The sequence below is a fragment of the Sycon ciliatum genome, chromosome 5 (assembly GCF_964019385.1).
Source record: "Sycon ciliatum chromosome 5, ocSycCili1.1, whole genome shotgun sequence".
Lineage (NCBI taxonomy): Eukaryota > Metazoa > Porifera > Calcarea > Leucosolenida > Sycettidae > Sycon > Sycon ciliatum.
The window spans coordinates 30824406-30844969 of NC_088647.1; the positions used below are offsets into that span (position 1 = coordinate 30824406).

The 20564-nt window shown below is 48.5% G+C and overlaps 1 protein-coding gene across 2 annotated transcripts; it reads left to right on the plus strand.

The window, feature by feature from the left end:
• The first annotated feature begins 815 nt into the window (after positions 1-815).
• Positions 816-19038, plus strand: LOC135818320 (uncharacterized). Of its 2 annotated transcripts, XM_065331677.1 has the most exons (6): positions 816-2693; positions 12519-12581; positions 13717-14154; positions 14921-14994; positions 17929-18025; positions 18057-19038. In XM_065331677.1, the coding sequence occupies exons 1-6, from the start codon at positions 1379-1381 to the stop codon at positions 18092-18094; spliced, it is 2025 nt and encodes a 674-aa protein (XP_065187749.1). In that variant the 5' UTR covers positions 816-1378; the 3' UTR covers positions 18095-19038. The 2 variants fall into 2 exon arrangements, with proteins under 2 accessions (XP_065187749.1, XP_065187748.1); XM_065331676.1 differs by having other exon boundaries at positions 17929-19038.
• The last annotated feature ends 1526 nt before the right edge of the window (positions 19039-20564 follow it).

A 20564-nucleotide genomic window follows, 5' to 3' on the forward strand; every position in this document is an offset into this window, starting at 1 on the left:
TTTTCTGGTCATAAAATTCACTAAACTGAGGGCGAGACAAATAGTCAGTACTCCCCGATTCCGTCAAGCTGCTTTGAAGTCTGGATACACATGTGATGCTAACAAGCTCCCCGTTGTTACTTCCAGCAGCTTCACTTTCCCTGCGACAGCGGCTATCAACCTCTCTCTCCATCGTAGACAATAATCACAGATTCAACATTCTACATTTATCAGCACTGCACTGGGTGAATATGTCTCGAGACGAATTTAGCGGATCAACAACGCTTCGCTGGAGATAAATTCTCCTCTGGAGGACCTTCAGGGTACCTGGAAGGGTATAGAAGACGGGATCGCTCACGACGTTGAGAGAACATAGAAAACAACCTCCTCTTCGATTGAAAATTGGCCAAAAAGTGTGTGAAATGTATGTGCGCAGATGCATTTCCACTGGCAAGCTAATCCCTCATTACGTCATCAGCGCTCGCTCGGCGAAATTCAAAAAGTCGTCTTCCTGCTCGACTCGATCGCTTCTGGAGACTCGTTCTTGTTCGAGGGGTCTTCTCTTTCACCTACCTTCGTCTTGGCATCGAAAACTCGGCGTCGAAAATGAAGCCGGAGTGCCCATTTTTGAAATTTTTTCCCGCGGGGAGGACCCCCGGACCCCCCTTCCATGGCCGCCCCACCTCCAAAGTCGTTTCGACGCGCCTGAGTAGTTCTTAGATGGGGACTCTATGCGAGCCGCCATGTCTTGACTCCGGTTTTGTCTTCACTCAGACAGACGCTGAACCGTCCTGTACTGTTGATCTCTCATCTGTGCTTGTGTGCTACGTAGATCTACTTCTTATCGGTAAAAATACGAGCCGCGGAGGCCTAGCTAGCATGCCTAGCACCACCCAGTACAGTCTTTGCCGGGCAGTGAAATTATTTTTGTACACGGCTTGGGCGAAGGCCTACGAGCTTACAAGTCCTGTTTGAACGGAGTGGACGATCAAATCGTTTGGTCGCTCACCTGTTACCGAGTCGGCGAGGAAACAGTAAGAACACTGGACTCCATCGAAAGTGCCGCGCCGGCGGGTACACAGTCACTGCCAGTGAAGCCCGCTATCGCAGCTTTGTTCAAGGGCAGTCCCAGTGCATATAATAAACCCGCCCCAGGAACATACCCGCATTGCTGACTCTGCTGACTGACCCTGGCCTCAGGCTAGCTGTCGTCACGCCGGCACTGAGCCCGCATGGAAGCGAGCAACCCATCGCAAGCCCAAGCCGCGACTATTCGACGGACTGAGGAACACGTGCCGTGCCCGCTGCGGCGACAACGGCAGACGAGAGCAAAGTGGTAGCAACAGCAGCAGCAGCAGCAGCAGCAGCGCCAAAAGTAACGTTGTTTTAAGAGTGGCGTATGACTGCGGCAATGCGGCCCACTTACAGTGAGTACCCACGTCGGCAGTGCCACACCACCTGGCATCCGGCAGTGGTGTCTGCTGTGTTGGTATTTGCCATGCTAATAGTGCCCAATCTAGTGGTGGATGCGGCAGCAGTGGTGGATGCGGCAGCAGTGCCGGATACAATCCCCGTGACTACTTGCCGTGGTGCCTGTAGCAGCTTGAGTACGAGTGAGCAATCGTACAATCTCTCTGGCTGTGATGAGTTCTTCGCCGGGGCGGATGGTGATATCGTGGACTGTAAACATAGTTTCGAGGACTTGGACAGCAGTTTAATTTGCACCAGGCTGATTTTTCAATTTGACGGTGAAACGTGCACGTCCTCGCTGGCTGCAGGGATTTATCGGAAATATCTCAACAAGAACTTGCCCAAGACGGAGTACAGCAGGTACCTTGCAAGTTGTCCACTTTCTAAATGTGTAGACCTGGACATTGCCAGTAAACGAGAGACGGATCTGCCTCTGGTGCAAGCATGTGTTCGCTTAGCAGCCATTAATGCAGCGAAGAGCGGGCTGGTCAAGTTGCCACCTGCGCCAGTTCATGACTGCCTAAGTGAAAGTGATGCGTTTGCATCTCAGACCGATTCCAGCTTGTGCGGAAATGAGCGGCAGTATTTCTGCAGTCAGTGGGACGCCTGCAGCTGTTCTAAAGACACGCATGATATACGTGACTGTGACGGCGTGTGTTTAGTACTCACGTCAGTCCGACAGAACCCACGTCACCTCTGCAGAGTCCTAAGTACAGCGCTATCTATGCGTAACAGCTACCTGGCAAAACAGATTCCATATCCAGGGGCTGTATTCGAGGACCGGAGCTTTGGCAATCAGCAGCTGCAGTACAAATGCCAGTTTCCTAGCGGTGATGAGACCTGGATGATGTGCGACTACCTGGGCCAGCTCATCCGTGCAAACGATCTTTGCGTCAGCTCATGTGACGAACTGGACGAATTCAAGCTAGCATTGCCTGACAAGACTCGCAGCCCGGTGCTGCAGGATATTTTGGAAGAGCTCAAGCGGCTTGTTGGTGAATTCCCTGATTGCTGCCAGTGGAGTAAGGCAATGAGAGTTGCACAGTATCTAAATGCAAACAGACGCAAGTTGGATGAGCTTTCCGCACTTTACAAGCTTCAACATAGCCATTTGATGGACGTTTGCCACCCGCAGTTGATATGTGATCCTTTGGCGAGAGGCTTCATGAAAACTCCTTCTGACAAGTGTTCTTGGCGGATTGCAACTGCCTGTACCCAGGTGGTTGCTTTGTACTGGTTTAAAGGTAAGGACACCAACTGATTTACATTTTTGCCAAGAACTTCTATTCCATTTGTGTCACGGTTGTTTCAGTGTATGTGTGCACGTGCGCTTGTGTGTGTGTGGGGGGGGGGGGGGGGGGGGTGCGTGCGCATGCGTGTGTTCATGTGTGTATGTGGGGGGGGGGGGGGGGTGAGTGCGGCGCATGCGTGTGTTCATGTGTATGGGGGAGGGGGGGGGGGGGTGCGCATGCGTGCGTGTGTTCATGTGTGTGGGGGTTGGGGGGGGGGGGGGGGGGGGGGGTGCACATGCGTGCATGTGTTCATGTGTGTGTGTGGGGTGTAGTGGATGCACATCCCATTGTTTGTCATTGTATCCTTTTATGTAACATGTATGCATTCATCCGGCCGCGCTGTGCGACATGCCAGTTGTACCGTACGCACTTTAGCTGTACCTGCCTGCCTGGCTTTTCCTTTGATCTCTCTGTCGTTCTCTGTATTCCCACACATTTGTGATTTGTAGTAACGAAGCTAGTTACAAGATGTCTTTGGTGCGTTTGTAGAACCACTACATGGTGTCAGAATTGGTTTTCCTGTAGTCTTTGGCCTCGTGAGCGGTGATGGCTCGTTTCAACCCTCCAGCGCCTTTCGACTTCAGCTCACCGGACCAGTGGCCCGCGTGGAAACTCCGTTTCACCCGTTTTATTGCCGCCACCAAACTGAGTTCCGACCTGGGAGAAACTCAGGTGGCCACTTTGTTGTATGCTCTCGGACCCAACGCCGACTCCTTGTTCGAGTACCAACTCGGACTATCCGAGGACGACAAGAAGAAATATGACGAGGTCGTCAGTGCTTTCGACACGTACTTCCGCCCCTCTACCAATGTTGTTCATGAACGGGCTAAATTTGAACAGCTTGTACAACAACCCGGCCAGACCGTAGAGGAGTTTGTCCGTGCTCTGTACAAAGCTGCAGAGTATTGTGAGTTTGCTGGCACGAAGGATGAGCGTATCAGAGACCGCTTCGTCGCCCACATGCTGGACAAGCGGGTGAGTCGGGAGCTGCAGATGAAAGACAAGAGCGAGCAAACTCTCGCCAAAGTTGTTGCGTTCGCGCGGCACGCCGAAACTGTCCAGCAACAGGTTGCAGCCCAATCGCGCAGTGGCTTGGCCGCCGCCAGCTCGATTTCAGACGATGATGCCTCAGCCTCAGCTGTCCAGTCGCACCGTGGTGGTCGATCTATGCCGAAGAGCAGACCGCATGGTAGCTACAAATCTGCAGCAACGCCGCCTGCGACCGAATCGAAGTGCCCGAACTGTGGTGGAAGCCACCACTCGCAACGCGATCAGTGTCCAGCCAGAGGCCAGTGCTGCAAAGCCTGTGGCAAGCGCAACCACTTCGCGCGAGTTTGCCGATCGAAACCGTCCACCTCTGCCGTCACGAACGACTCTCCGGACTCTCTATTTGTTGGCCACACGACGTGCGCACAAAGTGTAAGTGATTCACCCTGGTTGGCAGATCTAGCTATCGGAAAGAGTGTAGTCCAGTTCAAACTAGATACTGGAGCTGATGTCTCTACCATGTCCGTGCAATCATACAATACACTGCAGCCCAAGCCGTCCTTATCTGCTACTAGTGCCCAGCTGAGAGGAGCGAATGACCAGACTAGGCAGGTCCTGGGTGTATTTGAGGCTCACTGCTCCTTTCAATCTCAGTCCACTACCATACCCATCTTTGTTCTAGATGGTGCCAGCACTAGCCTGCTCAGCCGATCTGCGTGCACAGCACTGGGTCTAGTCCAGCGTCTGGCTGAAGTGCAAGGTCCAGTCCCACTCGTACAGTATTAGGTTGGTCCTGCTGCGCAGATTCACTTGACTTCCGACGCCACACCGTATCACTGCCTCACAGCTCGCAGAGTTCCTCGTCACCTGTATTCGAAAGTACGTGAAGAACTGCACCGCATGGAAGATGGCGACATCATTGCGCGTGTCGACGAACCCACAGACTGGTGTTCGCCTATGGTGCCCGTCCTCAAACCTAACGGCAAGGTACGCATCTGTGTCGACCTGAAGCGTCTTAATGCGTCTGTCAAGCGGGAGACATTTCAGCTGCCAACGTTAGAAGATGCCCTGTCTTCACTGGCCGGAGCGACTGTGTTCACGACATTGGACACTGCTAACGGATTCTGGCAAGTCCCACTCAGTCCCGACTCTGCCCGTTTGACCACCTTCATCACGCCGTTCGGCAGGTTCTACTTCAAGCGACTGCCATTCGGCATCACATCAGCACGTGAGATTTTCCAGAAGCGTCTCACCAACCTTCTGGACCAGCTCCCCGGCGTGTTCGTCTACATGGACGATATCATTGTCTCTGGCCGTACGCGAGAAGAACACGACCGTAACCTAGCTGCCGTACTAGACATCCTGCAGAAAGCCAACGTCACGCTGAACATGACGAAATGTCACAAGCGTCAGGCCGAAGTGAAGTTCCTTGGTCACATCTTCTCCGCCAAAGGTCTCCACCCTGACCCAGCGAGAGTGTCCAGCGTCGCTAATCTGAAGCCGCCCAAGAACGTCACGGAACTGAAGCGCATTCTCGGCATGTTCGCGTTCATGTCACGCTTCATTCCCAATCTCTCGGAAGTCAGCGCTCCACTGCGTCTTCTACTGGGGCATGACACCGCATGGGAGTGGTCTGCTACACAACAACAGGCCCTGGACAAGCTCAAACAGCTTGCCACCAATGCGCCCTGCCTCACGTTCTTCGACCCAACCAAGCCCACGGTCATCAGCACTGATGCCAGCAGTTACGGCTTGGGAGCTGTCCTATTGCAGGAGCATGACGACGGAATGCGCCCCATTGCATTTGCCTCACGCAGCCTCACCACTACTGAGCAACAGTACGCGCAGATCGAGAAGGAGTGCTTGGCTGTCGTCTGGGCTTGTGAGCGCTTCCACGGCTACATTTACGGCAACTCGTCCCTCACTGTCCAAACGGATCACAAGCAACTCATCCCGCTGATCAATACGCGTGATTTGAACCGTGTCCCGATGCGATGTCAACGCCTCCTGATGCGCCTGCTCACGTACAATCCAGCCGCCGTGTATGTCCCTGGCAAAGAGCTAGTTGTTGCCGATGCTCTGTCTCGCACTCCGCTCGCCTGTGACGACACGCCTAGTCTCCAAGACGAGATCAGCATCAACCTCACATCTTACCTCGCTGAGATCGTGTCGGATGGTATAGCCTGTGACATTGCTGACGCCACCACACAAGATGAGACGCTCAAGCAAGTCCTCCACTTCGTCCAACACGGATGGCCGTGCAACCCACGTGATGTCGACGACACTGTGCGCCCATACTTCCATGAACGCCAGTTACTGTCCTGTGAGCAAGGTGTGCTGTACCATGGTTTCCGCATTGTCATGCCACCCTCTCTGCAGCCTGAGATGCTCGAGAAGCTCCACGAGGGACATCAAGGTGCAACGAAGTGCAAGTCTCGCACCCGCCATTCCATTTGGTGGCCAGGCTTGTCAAGGCAAATCGACACGATGGTCGCTACGTGTGAAGTGTGCACCAAACACCGCGTCCAGTCGACCGAACCACTGCAACCCGTCCAACGCCCAACACTGCCGTGGCACACGGTTGGTGCAGATCTGATGGAATTCAACGGCACGACTTACCTCGTCATTGTTGACTATCTCTCGCGTTACCTCGATGTCGTACCGCTGACTGCCACAACCTCGATTGCTGTCATCAAGCATCTGCACCGCATCTGTGCCGAGCATGGTTTCCCGTCCACCTTGGTTACAGACAACGGTCCTCAGTTTGCCAGCGAAGCGTTTACTGAGTTCTGCACAGCAAACGACATCACCCATCGCACTTCCAGTCCACGGTATCCTCAGTCGAATGGCGAAGCGGAACGTGCAGTTCGCACCGCCAAGAATCTCCTGCGGAAGGCCGAAAGCCTGCAAGATGCACTCTTGGCTTACCGCACGACACCGCTGAGCAACGGCTATGCCCCATGTCAGCTATTGTATGGCCGCCAGCTCCGTACCGGTCTACCGGCAACGACTGAGCAGCTGGAACCGAAATGGCCAGATCTCCCTAGTATTCTGGAATCGGAAACTCAGTCCCAGGAACAGCAGAAGTTGCACTACGACCAACGGCATGCAGCTAAGCCTCTCGCGACTCTACAGCTTCATGACCGTGTATTCATCACCGATCTCGAACGGGAGGGCAAGATAGTAGAGCAAGTGTCCAATCGTTCTTACCTCGTTGAGTCTGGTCACTCTACTGTTCGCCGCAATCGTCGTCACTTGATCCGACTGCCACTGCCAGAAGCAGAGAAGCCGACAGTCGAGGTTGAGTACGGTGGCACAGCAGCTGATCCAGTCCGTCGCTCTGCTAGAGCTCCTCAGCCTGTCAACCGCCTCATTGAATCATGCTAATTCAGCAACGTGCCGAGACGTATCTGCCGTCGTCTCTGCACATCACTCTTTCACTGCAACTTGCTCTACAAACAATACCTACATTATCGAATAGTCTTTGGACTTGAACAAACGGCGAGGAAACAACAATTTGATAACCGCAATCAGTAATACAAGCTGGATCGACATTTGTGTACACTGTATTCATGTATTGTAAAACTGTGGAGACAATGTGCAATAAAACGATGAAAAATGTGAAGAAATTGTGTAGAGAAAGAAAGGGATTCAAACAAGTTTTCGTACAACACTCATCAGGAATCGTCGTTGTACTAAAGGACACTGAAACAAAAATTGAACTATTATAGAAAATCTAAGTTAGAGAAATAACACTAAGAGCAACAACAGTGAAATTTACAAGTGTGAATTTTAACAATCAAAGCGAGAAATGAACAAAGGAGAAAGGAAGGAAAGACAATGTGATAACACATAACAGCAGTACATTACACCTAGAACATTAACGGCCAAGCTTGGCCGCACTAAACACGACACGTTACTTGAACAATTTCAACCCAATTATACTATCTTTCTGTACACACAAATTAGGCTTGTGCAGACGCTGATAGATAGCTTCCAACACTTTTAACTGTAGACCATAACCATGACGACCACGGCACAATACAGTGAACGAAGAGTCGGAATACGCACCGCAACAATCAGGACTAGCCAGCAGATGATTGTACACTGAAGACTTGCTACCACGAAACCTACGCACAACACTAACACTCTCACCGGCACTCTCACCATCACTTCCATCACTGCTCTCCGACTCACTGCTCCCTCCGCCGTCCGTTCCATCCTCCGCTTCCTCTGTACTCTCTCTGTCTCGTCCATCCCGCCTGACCGGGTCCATTGAACTCAACTCGGCCGTCCCCTGCTATCACGTCCCTCCTTTCGCCCTCGTCCGCTGAGTGCGTAGCTTCTGTTGTAGTTGGCTGTTGATCGTCTTGGTCTTTCAATTATGGGCTTGGATGGTGGATTAGTTGTGGTTGCTGTAGATTGCGTTGTTGGTGTTGGTGTGGGAGTTACTGATATTCAAGGTGGGTCTCTTTGAGTCGGCATTTGTAGTGTTAATGCAGCTGTCAGTGTTGCTCGCGGTCTGCCACTGGCAAGCTCCACCGCCGCAAGAACCGATGGCGGAGGATCAGGAGGAGGCAGTGGGACCGGGACCGCAAGCGGCACCGCCTCAGCCAAAGCCGCCGGGGGCACTGACGAGGGAACCACCGACGGCCGGAGCAAAGGCGGCGACACAAGCCGACCCGATGAGCCACCACGCCCATTCTCCTCCACCACCGCCACCAACGACGGCGGAGCAAGCACAGTGTGAGAGCCAGGATCCGCGGGTTGTGTAGGCAACGGCTGTGTGGTTAATGGTTGTTTTCTAGGTCGCCCTCGCTTCGGTATTTGTTGTTGTGCGCAAGGTGGAAGTATGTGACGTGGTGTGTGTTGTTTGATGCGTGCGTTCAGGTGCTGAACAGTCCTACCAACATACCGACTAGCGCATTGTCGGCATTCAAAGTTGTAAATAAGATGACTAAGGTGAAGGGCTGGTAGGACATCCTTCCGCACCGTAAACGCACGCATCGTCGTAAAAACTGGCACAAAGTGTACTGCATAGTATGTTCGACGAACAACGGACTTGACTGCACTACAAACTTTAGTCGACTCCTGTCCTTTCCAAGGCAAACATAAATAGACGGGACAACGAGCAGGACCAAACAAAGGAGCCTTAGTAGTTTGTTCGACTTTCAACAACTTCTGCAACAAAAACTCAGGGTACCCGTTCTTAACGAAAACTGACCGGAGAAAGTCAAGCTCTTCCTGCAGCTTACAGGACGAACGAATACGCTTCGCACGGTCTACAAGGTTACGCACTAAGTTTACTTTATATTGAGACGAACAATAAGAGTCATATACAATGTACTGACCAGTAAACGTCGGCTTACGATAAACGGTTGTCAGAACGTCACTACTCGTTTTTTCCACCAGCACATCCAGAAATGACAACTTGTTGGACTGTTCATGCTCACATGTGAAACGAAGGGCAGGGTGAATACCATTTAACACGTCCAGAAACTCGTTACTACGCTCCTCATTATTAAAATATGTGAATGAGTTGTCCACGAAACGTACATAAAGGTCAGGCCACAATGAATCATCAATCTTCGACTCACAGTAACCGACAAACACGTTTGCCAATACAGGACCAAGGGGCGAACCCATCGCGACACCATCGACTTGTTTGTACATGACATTGTTGAACGAAAACTCAACTCCAGTTGTGACCAGCAACAACAATCGTCTAAACGCACTTTCAGATATCCAAGGAGTGTCAATGTCATCATTACGGTACAAAACATCCATGCAGATGTCAACAGTTTCTTCAATCGGCACATTAGTAAATAAACTGACGACGTCAAACGAACACATGTGTGCGTTGGGTGGTACAGGCTTGTTGCGGAGCTTTTCGACGAAATCAAAACTGTCTTTTACAGTGCGCTTGCAATAGTGGTCCTGCGTGTGTGTGTGTGCGTGCGTGTGTGTGTGTGTGTGTGTGTGTGTGTGTGTGTGTGTGTGTGTGTGTGTGTGTGTGTGTGTGTGTGTGTGTGTGTGTGTGAATGCATGTTCATGTTACACAAGCATGGATAAATTATATTGTTCTCAAAGGGTAACCAGCAGCTTTTGGCCTGTTTGTCAATAAAGTAATTCCACTTCCACCAAACGCGCTCTCTGGCCAACCTCACCCACCAGCAACATGACTCCAAGTTGTAGATACTGTTATGTACAGGTAGCGATAATATTACGACTACCTTTTCACAAGTCTCGTATTGCGAGTGAAGACACAACAGATACTGACAAATATATTTTCCTCCGCACAGCGCTGTTTCGACCACTATCGGTCTCATATGTTATCCCTAGTTTGTGTCCAACACTACTGTTGCGCAACGGGTCTAGAGTGAAAGACTTTTCATGGCTTATTTATGTTGTTCTTTAGTTTTATTGTGTAGTGGTTTAGTCTTGACTTTGTTGCATTGTTTTGGTTGCATGTGCAGTCTTCTGTACATGTATACACCATGCAACGCTTACGTCATCGTCGCGCGTGCAACATTATTTCGTGCGCATGCTCATTATATACTGCCGCAACGTTTGTCCTTTTCTTTAGTTATCAGTTTTGCCTCGTCGTGTCCAGTCTTCTCGTCTGTCCGTCTTCGTCTTGTCCAGATAATATGTAGAACTTTTAGTTCAGTTGCGCTGTTGTGTGTGGCGAGTCGGATGGGCGGGGAGGCTGGGCCCCTGACGCCTGGAGAAGATGTGCTGGTGCACGAAAACTACGTAACAGTTATATGCAAGATGGTGTGTTGTCAGAAGGTGCAACAGCTAGCACAATACTGACTGATGTGATACTGACATTCATCGACCTGATGATAAGCTCTATCATGTCTTGAATGCGCAAACCAACAGCCTTCCAACTTGGAAGGTTCTAAGTTATGAAATAACATGAGAAAGGGAAGGTGAGCGCACTCAAGACGAAAACAAGCTAAACATCACGGCAAAATAAAAAAATTAGTAAGAATGTTAGCTTTGACGAGATGGTGACGAAAGACGAAGGATCACGGCACAGGACGGCCACGGCTCACTTCGAGAACGCGAAACGACAACCACCCAAGGCTCATGTTTGTCGGAGATAAGCAAAAAGAGGGAAAGTAACGCGAACACGAAGTGAGACAGACCGGACGGCACTATCTCTTCGTACTAAACTACATGTAGAACGGAACTTGTTTTGGACTAACCACCAACGACAATAACAAGTAGTATCACTTGACGTACGTTTCGCCGTATGGATTCTGACGGCTCATCAGGTGTGCAAGTAAGACTCAGATGGAGAGCCAAGGATTAAAAGAAAAAGACCAAAATGTTACATGTTTTCCGTAGTTTGTGTCCAACACTAACAGTTATAAGCAAGATGTTGTGTAGTCGACTAGAAGGTGCAACAGCTTGGACTGGTGGAGGTGAAATTGCTTTATGGATAATATAGAATGGCATTTTTAGGAGCCCATGTTATGAAGCACACAATGAAGTCTGACATAATATTGATCCTGAGTTGTGCATGGCTTGTGGTCATGGAACTGTTACCCAGGAGATCTGTCATGGACAACGAATACATGATGTTGAACATGAGTGCACATATCGGTAAATTGTACCATGAACTAGTCGATATCATGCAATTAGGCGAATTCGCCTTTTCATTCTTCGACGCTAAATAAAACAAAACAACTACAGCGTATTTATTTTTGGTGGCGTGCAATTGCTTGATGAGCGCAGTGCTTGTACCCAAGTGTTGATTGTAGTTGTCAGAAAATTTATCAACAGCCTTCCAAGTTAGTGGGAATACAAACTGAGACTAAATTACCAAAACTCAAAACTAACCCAATCTATTCACAATTTTGAGGGAAAGATGCAAACGGGAAAAGACTGAGGAAAAATTGACTGTTACCACCAGGACTCAAACCAGGGACCTTCGCTTGAGGCCAGCGATGCTCTAACCCCTGAGCTACGATGTAGCTGTCATCCCACCAGGGACCGTTCAACATTTTCATCAGACTTCGTAACTCACGCTTCCTGTGGATCCATCCAGTATAGGTGCGATTTCGATATTAGATTGGGAGGGAGCATAAAATGAATGCCTATTTTTTAAAAACTGTTGGCACGGGGTAACGTGTATATGATCATGTTGCAGTGCTGCCAACCTTCTGTATTTTTTTCCGTATGTGTACGATCAGCAACGGATATGTATGCAGAAGCATGGCAAGCGCAAGCTGAGCGATGGATATCCCTGCGCCAAAGCGAGTGCATGGCAAACTTCGACTACATGTAGCACAATTTATCATGCCGTGGTACAGTTGCACATGTTTTGCACTAGGAAATTCAGCCACGGACAAGCATGTGAGTGTGAAAAAAGCACAATACACAATACACAATACACACGGCATTACACTGGTAGTACGGAAAAAAACACTGCAAAATACGGAAAATCAGAAGTCGCAGTACCCAAAACAGACCCAGTTGGTTGGCAGCACTGATGTTGATGATCATAAGTTTCCGACGCCAGTGTTGGCTGTGATGCGTATGTTGATGTGCTGTATGGTGCGGGAGGGTTCGGAAGTGCTTTGTTCGGTACTGTTTTCTTTTTTTGAAGATCTTTTCAAAATGTTGTGTGTGTGTGTGTGTGTGTGTGTGTGTGTGTGTGTGTGTGTGTGTGTGTGTGTGTGTGTGTGTGTGCCTTGGCACCCGTGTGGATTGTTTGTCGGACTGCGCCACCACTTTATGCTATGGTACTTCTGCTGTTTGATGATGTGGCCATGTAAGAGGATGACCTTTGGAGCCAGTGGCTGAGCATTCCTGAACCAACTAAGGCGGCCGTGTCAAAAGGTGAGGGAACGGTGCTGGGCCTGTATTTGGCCATTTAGCCTTAGCATCGTAAGTGCTGAGGTGCCTTTGGTATTTGTGTTGAAAGAGATATATGCCGGACCTAGAATTTAGGAAGATTGAAGAAGGAGAGTGACAACTAAAAGATCCGAACCGACATGTACACAATGTTTGTTGTGAAGAGTGTACCAGCCAGAGTGCTCACGAGTTTGGACAAGGGATTTTAGATATCTGGCAGAGCAGGCGGGGTGACTCGGACATAGCCGTTGAGAGAGAGAGAGAGAGAGAGAGAGAGAGAGAGAGAGAGAGAGAGAGAGAGAGAGAGAGAGAGAGAGAGAGAGAGAGAGAGAGAGAGAGAGAGAGAGAGAGAGAGAGAGAGAGAGAGAGAGAGAGAGAGAGAGAGAGAGAGAGAGAGAGAGAGGTGTGTCTGTCTGTATGTGTGTGTGTGTGGGGGGGGGGGGGGCATGTGTGTGTGTGTGTGTGTGTGTGTGTGTGTGTGTGTGTGTGTGTGTGTGTGTGTGTGTGTGTGTGCCAGCTAGTTCGGTTGGTGGGTACACTTATGCCTGATTGTGTTGGGTATGTTGCCAACGGGCTCGGCTGCTTGAAGGTGTAATGTTGTACCTGCCACCTTTGTTGGTTCCAGGGTTCATAATGTACTTTCTATTTGAAGTATACATCCCTGTTAACCATGGACTGCTTCTGGCTAGATTAACTCTTGTGTAATCAATGGTGCTAGTGAAGCTTATATCAGATCCACTCTGATTCAGCCACCCACACTTGTAGCAAGTATTACCTTCACTGGGGGCAGGGGTAACTGCAGTTGGATCCCTGGACGGATACCCTGATGCCGTCAATCCCTTTTCTGCACCTTGTCCTCACCCACTTACTGAGGTGTGGTGAGCCCATAAGTGGGATCATTTTCAAGACCACCCAGAGTTTTGGGGATTTCAGGGGGTGTCGGCCGCTGGGCGGTTCAATAGCCAATTGAGTCATCTTTCCAAGATTCCTTTTGAGTCTCTCTCCCCTCTCCCGGGGAGACCCACGTAACCAGTTTTGGCAGTGAGCAAAAGAGAGAGTACAAGTGTGTGTGTGTGTGTGTGTGTGTGTGTGTGTGTGTGTGTGTTCATGTGTTTTTCAGAGCCACAAGGTAAAGCTGAAGGAGAAGCTGTTCCAGCGTCTGTCATGGAATCTAATCCAGAAGGGGACGGAGAAATTCCTCCAGCTCCAGCTCCAGAGGCAGAAAGAGACGTTCCTCCAACGCTGGACGTGAAAGCTAAACCAGAGGCGGAAGCAGAAGGTGCTCCAGCTCTGGACGTGGAAGCTAAGCCAGAGGCGGAAGCAGAAGGTGCTCCAGAGTCTGTCGTGGAACCTATTCCAGAGGAGGGCGGAGAACTTCAACTTCCAACTCTGAACGTGGAAGCTACTCAAGAGGCAGAAGATGGTGCTCCAATAGGGTATGCTCTTTCTGCTGATGAGGTCAGCTTGAGACATGAAACTAATGGCAATGGAACTGTAACAGGCGACGCTGACCACAATGGAACTGTAACAAGCGACGCTGACCATAGTGACGTAGAACGTAAGACTGTCCGCGTCTGCTCTTTTCTCTTTTCTGATTATATTGTCTCCCTGACTTGGCCTCCCTGTGTGCTGTGCGTAGTATTGACTAGCTGACTGCGTGCAGTACTCCACTTGGAAGGTCCGACTGGCCAATTGTGCTTTCATGGTGAACCTGTGGTGGATCCCGGATCTTTGCTTATCGGGTGATATCTGTGGTGGCGGCGGTGCCGGTGAAGGGTGTTGATTGGGGGGGGGGGGGGGGGGGGCACCCTATGCAACCTACGTAAAGGCCTGAGAACTTCACATGGCTGACAAACGCCACCTCCTCATCTATATTGGCACTGATTCATCTTTAGCCACTGGAAGGTGTAACAATAATATTAAACCGTACACATATCGGTTTCACTGAGGGTGGAACACCAATGGGGGTTTGGCGGTGGTGGTGGGTGGGGGACGGGTGCATCATCCCCCTAAGTCTGCATATTGGATAGTATATGTTTGCGTTGACTTTTTTTTTAAGGGTCAAGTTTTAGGTCAATGTTAGAACAGAGGCCATGCAGCATGTCTGTGTATCATGGTCCTACCGGTAGGACCGAGGTCTATGCAAGCTATCATTAAGGGTTCAGAAGTAGCTGGAGGCTCATGACCAACCCACCATTGTCATACGGTTTGGACTAACGCTACAGACTTTGGGTCGCTTGCTGCTCTGAAGTTTCTACCTTTGCGTGCCTGAGGTACGGTTTGGTTCACTGCGTGTCTGCCTTTCTTGTGTGTGTGCTGTGTAGGCTACGGCACCTACGTGCTTGTACTTATCGTCTTTCTCGGTGTGGGATTGGCTTTGTTCACCTACCGAAATGAGGTAAGTTTTGAAGAAGAAGAAAAAGCTGATTTTTTATCTTTTCCTCATGGTGGCGGTCGGTGGTGTTCTTTTGCTGCTGTTGTTGCTTGATGGAACATCCGCACAGGGGCACATGGCAGAAGGGGGGGGGGGGGCACGTGCTCATCACACCTCAAAAATGACTCTCTGTCACGAAATATACCCACACATGCTTGATGATTGTGCACGCTTGGTCATCTTCCATGTAGATCAACCAAGCAGTTTTCGCTGGCGCTTCCTTTTTGGCATGTTTTGTTTCGACTCGTGTGACGTGTTTGGCTGCTTTTGTCAGACCAGAACTTAAAATTTCCCCTGGACTACTTGTACCGTACTTCCGCACATATAAGCGCATGTGCTTATGTCCGGACATAAGCGCATGGGCTTATATGTGAACACTATTGGTGAAACACCCGGGAGCTGAATATACTGCTAAGCATTGTGATAACACCGTTGTTTAGGACACAGACAAATCTTTATTGCACATAAGCGCATGGGCTTCTACCTAAACATGTTCACACAGCAAAACATCTTTTTTCAAGTTTTTTGTAGCAAATTTTCACTTATAAGCCCATGCGCTTATATGTGGGGAAGTACGGTAAGTGTGAGAGTCCCACTCTACTCTTCTGCCAAGAGTGTGATATTCGTGCCTAATCCGTCGTGTTCGCAGAGCGCCCACTGAAACGACGTATGCTGAAGGTTAGCACACGTCGTTTTTCGGCATGAAACTCTTGTCAATTCTTTTTTCTCTCTAAAGGAGTTATAACAAAATCAATGAAGATTGCACGGGTGCACGAGCCGCTTTCGAGCCACTGGTCACCGTGCCTGGCCATGATGCACATTCCACCGGACCATGCCGCTGAGTGACACTGCCGACTTGTACTACAACGATCCTGCGTTGAAGGCGTTGCCTGAAACAGCACTTTCACTGGTGGCGAGAAGGGAATAGCCATGGGCGGTTGACTCGTGACTGCGTAGCATTTCTGTGTCGTAAAATAAATACACGTCCATTAGCGTAATGGTCGAGTTTGTCACTATTTCTTCGTCATACCTATTACTAATCTGAAGAAGGGCTGAGGCTTCCTGCACCTTCATCTGTGATAGGAATTCGGGTGGGCACACCCATTCATGATTCCGACATTGTTCTTCTTACCTGACGATGGCCAAGTGCCGAAACGTTGTAAAATAACGGAACTGGTTCGGATGTCCAGCGCTATGGGAATGGGTGTGTCCACCCGAATTCCATTCATACCTATTACTGTTGGTAGTTTTATTTTATTTTTTATTTATTTAAGTTTTTTATTGGGAACACAGCCCTACAAAGAGACATGTCAAGACAAACACAAAACAAGACAGGGGATGTAGGGACGACGTGCCGATGTACAGGGAGCAACTCGACCGACCAGGGGTCTCGGCGTTAGCGTTGCAACCTGGCATTGAAAAAAAAGGGGGTTGCATGGTCAAGTAGCTAAAATAATAATTGGTGCGAGAAAGGGGCGCTAGTATTGCACCAAATAATATAAATACGTGTAATAACTAAACCGGAAGGGAAAAAGAAAAAGAAAACAATAATCATAACAAGCAAAGTATTAGTAGGGCCACACTTTGTTTTTTCTATGTTTCCCGTCATCGCCCGCGTAGGTTTTCAGAAATTTCGGAAGAAAAAAAAGTTCATACTACTGTACGTACATATATGTACGCTGCACATGCTGCAGCAGCTAGCCTAGATGCGTCAATCAATAATCGTAACGTTTGCACCACAGCAGCAGCAAAGGAGCGCTCCTCGTCCGTTTTCTGCGATGAAGGCTGTCATGACGAAGCTTTCAGTCGTTCACTGCCTGAGCCTCGTGGGTCCCAGGAATACCGTAAGTCGGACGAGTTTCGTTGCAACTGGCGTCTGTGGAACGATGTCGTAGGCAGAAAATCCAAGCAATAGACGCATGGCAAGGAAAATATGAGCAGCATGGAGACAAGAGTTTGATAAGCGGACACCAGAACGTTGAAGTAACAAAACCAAAAATTAATGACGAGTGGGAAACGTTTGTTGATGCGATAGCAGATACATGTATGTTCTCTTCGCCATCTCGTAATCAAACTTTATGCTCTCATTGTTGCAGTTTGCCTGATATTCGTGGGCTGATGTGATAAAATGACTATGTAGTGCAATCATGTATGGGACTACATGTACATGATTGTACAATGTAGTACTGTATACATGGTATACGCAGTGTCTGGTATGAATCACGCATATACATGGACATTGAAAAATGTATACAGTTTTCAGTAGAAATTGTTCTTGTTTTTTTCCTTGGCTTTTGTTTTTTTCCGCCTGCCCACGTACCTTTTGTTAAAATTTGCCGACGAGAAACATAGAAAAAACAAAGTGTGGCCTAGAAAGGTAAATACTAAATGGGTCTCAATATCATCGTCACAGGTACTGTGTGGACCACAGCCATCTCTTTCGGATTAGATCCTTACATACGTTGACCTTGAAGGTTTGGAGGCGTCTTGAATGAGGTTCATGAAGCAGGAGGTCCGCAGGCAGGTTGTTCCAGGGTGTGATGGCGAAGAAGGGGAAGGATCGCAGGAGGTAATCAGAGGCTGTGCGAGGGGGTGTCCACTTCAGCTGGAATAACGGTGCTAATGAGTTCGAGTTGTGCTTTATGCATTGGAGAACGCAACTCGAAATGCCCGGCCGACCAGAAGGTGGCCATGTAACAAAGTGATGTTTGTTTATGGAAATGGTTTGGGTCATTACTTTGGAATGGGTCTGCGTACTCAAGTCTTTTTCCTGCAGATCATTGCAACGTGGAAGAAACCCAAGACTTCTTCTGGCATTTTTTAACTTAGACCTGAGACAAGACATCGAAAGGGAACCTAAATCTCTTCTCCATCATGTTCTTCCCCTGTGTCTTGTAGGCGTTAGTTTGCCTTGCACAAGGTGGCAAGGACAAACACCGAGGTGGGCGCCGGCTGAAACCGTCCATCGGAGATGAGGTTGAAGATCCCCTACTGCCTACTGTAGCGTGGCCCACGCATGCTCTACACTACTAATCTTGCAGGTGCTCTATCAAAAAATGATTGATGGTCCTTTCAGGTTCAGGGTTCTTTCAGGACTCGCGATTTTCTACTCTTGTTTCATGTTCAAGCATGTAACATTGACGTATTCATTTCCTCTGTGTCCTTGATTTCTATGAATTGTGTGCACATTTAGATGCATAAGTGCATTTTCTATCGCTCTTGCTTGACCGTGTAGTGTGTTTTCAGTCACCTGTTGCAGTGCCATTTGCCATCTCGCTATTCATAGGCCGATCCATGTGCGCGCATACTCCATGCGTGCATTTGTGTGTGCGTGTGTGTGTGTGTGTGTGTGTGTGTGTGTGTGTGAGAGAGTGTGTGTGTGTGTGTGTGTGTGTGTGTGTGTGTGTGTGTGTGTGTGTGTGTGTGTTGGAGAACTTCCCTACCTTTGCCCGGTTGGTTCCTGTATGCCAAGCCTATTATAGCAAGACCTACATCACGCCTACATGTATATTGTAGCATGACCTATGTCAGTCCGGTCTAAACTAAAATGATGCCTTGCTGATGACCAGTGATTTTTTTTCGAAAATAAGGGAATTCTCGCACAGCTTCACATAGACACAGACACGCACACACACACACACACACACACACACACACACACACACACACACACACACACACACACACACACACACAGACAATTCCAGCATGACGCCATGCTGCCGTCTCTGCACGTTTCTTTTTACCAGATGTTGTTTTTATCGGCCATCATTATCCTTATTCAGGCCTTTGAGACGTTTGGTTGAAGTTTGAACCTTCTCTTGAACGACTGTTGCTGGCCAATTCAGTGGCGTTTCTTACTAAACATTGTGTCACGTGCTGGCTGCATGCACCCCATACTCGATTTACTAGTAGCTTTCTTTGAATGTTTTGGCAATATCTACCGAAGAGAGAAAGTCTTCCGTGTGCTTTCTAGTTCTTTTACCCGTAATTCTAGTTCTTTTACCCGTAATTCTAGTTCTTTTACCCGTAATTCTAGTTATTTTACCCGTAATTCTAGTTCTTTTACCGTAATTCTAGTTCTTTTACCCGTAATTCCAGTTCCTTTACCCGTAATTTCTTGTTCTTTTACCCGTAATTCTAGTTATTTTACCCGTAATTCTAGCTCTTAGGGCCTGGTCAGACTGCGGCAAAATCGAAATTATCCTGGGAGTATAATCCGAATCTCCATAGTAACTTGCCGCCAGAGCGGCAAAAGCGGAAGTTGACGCTGCAAAACAAAAGCAAGAACGGACCACGCTTTTTCGCTCCAAACAGGATTTGACGCTGATACGCCATTGACGCTGATAATCACTGATTTTTTCATCTCTATATCGAGGAGCTAATTGGCAACGGACAACGACAAAACTCATAAGGATGATTACAAGGATTGCACTGAAGGTGTTGGTGATCCCCAAGATGAAAGAATTTGACATCGTTCGTGGAGATTACCACTTGACGCTCGAAATGAAGTTTGAATTTTCATTCTCCCCACATGTGTAGTGTGACTGATTGCGATTCTAATTCTGGACGCTTTTCTGTTTTCCTCAGGCAACCAAAATTTGCCGCAGTCTGACCAGGCCCTTATTACCCGTAATTCTACATGTATTTTTTCTGTTTTCTGATGATCGCTTAGTGCGTGAAACTCTGAGTAAAAACACTTCCTCTGTCCTATTGTTTGTATTTCTTTTACCCGTAAAACTTTTTCATCTTTTTTTTGTGTTTTACCCTATGATCCGGAAAAAAAGTTGGTTTGAAAGTTACAAAAGCAGGTTGTGTTGGACAACTAGTTCTTTTTCTGTAAAAGCCGCGTATCTGCAGTCACACGGAGGGAGTAAGGGAGTGTGGTGACGGGATCCATGTATCTACGAGGTGATTTGGCTTTTTTTAACATGGTTGTAAAATCACGTTTTTTCAGCCACTTCTAGGCAAGCTACGTCCAAATGAATTGTTGCAAGTGGAAGTGCTATCCTTCATGCCCGTTGTCTCAAAAAATGGGAATGATCCCACTTTGGAAAGTGTCTTGAATCATGTCATACTTTCATAGTATTCTCAGGGTTCAAATAATTGTTGTGTCATTTTTTAACAAATTTGTAAAATGGCATCACTAACTGGGATATTCGGTCATCAATGTTCTGAGGTTGATAGATATCACTTTGAGGAATGCTAGTGGATGAAAATTAATCTGTCAACTGCATTGTATGCTGCCGCAAAGCCGTGTTTTTGTATTTGTAACTAGTGGCTGTGTCGTACGGTAGAATTGGATAGGTAGCATAGCATCGCAGCCATGTTTTCGTTCTCACAGAGTGTATTCCGTGACCTACTGTTCTTCACTGTTGTCTTTAGTGATGGCAAGACGGCCTGACGTCGTCCAAAGGCCCTGCGGAAGCAATTCACAGCCCTCCTCGTCCATTCAAGGGCTTATTTTACACATTTTACACAAAATGGCAAAGCACCCACCACTAGTTACATGTATACCGACGTGGCAGGGAGAA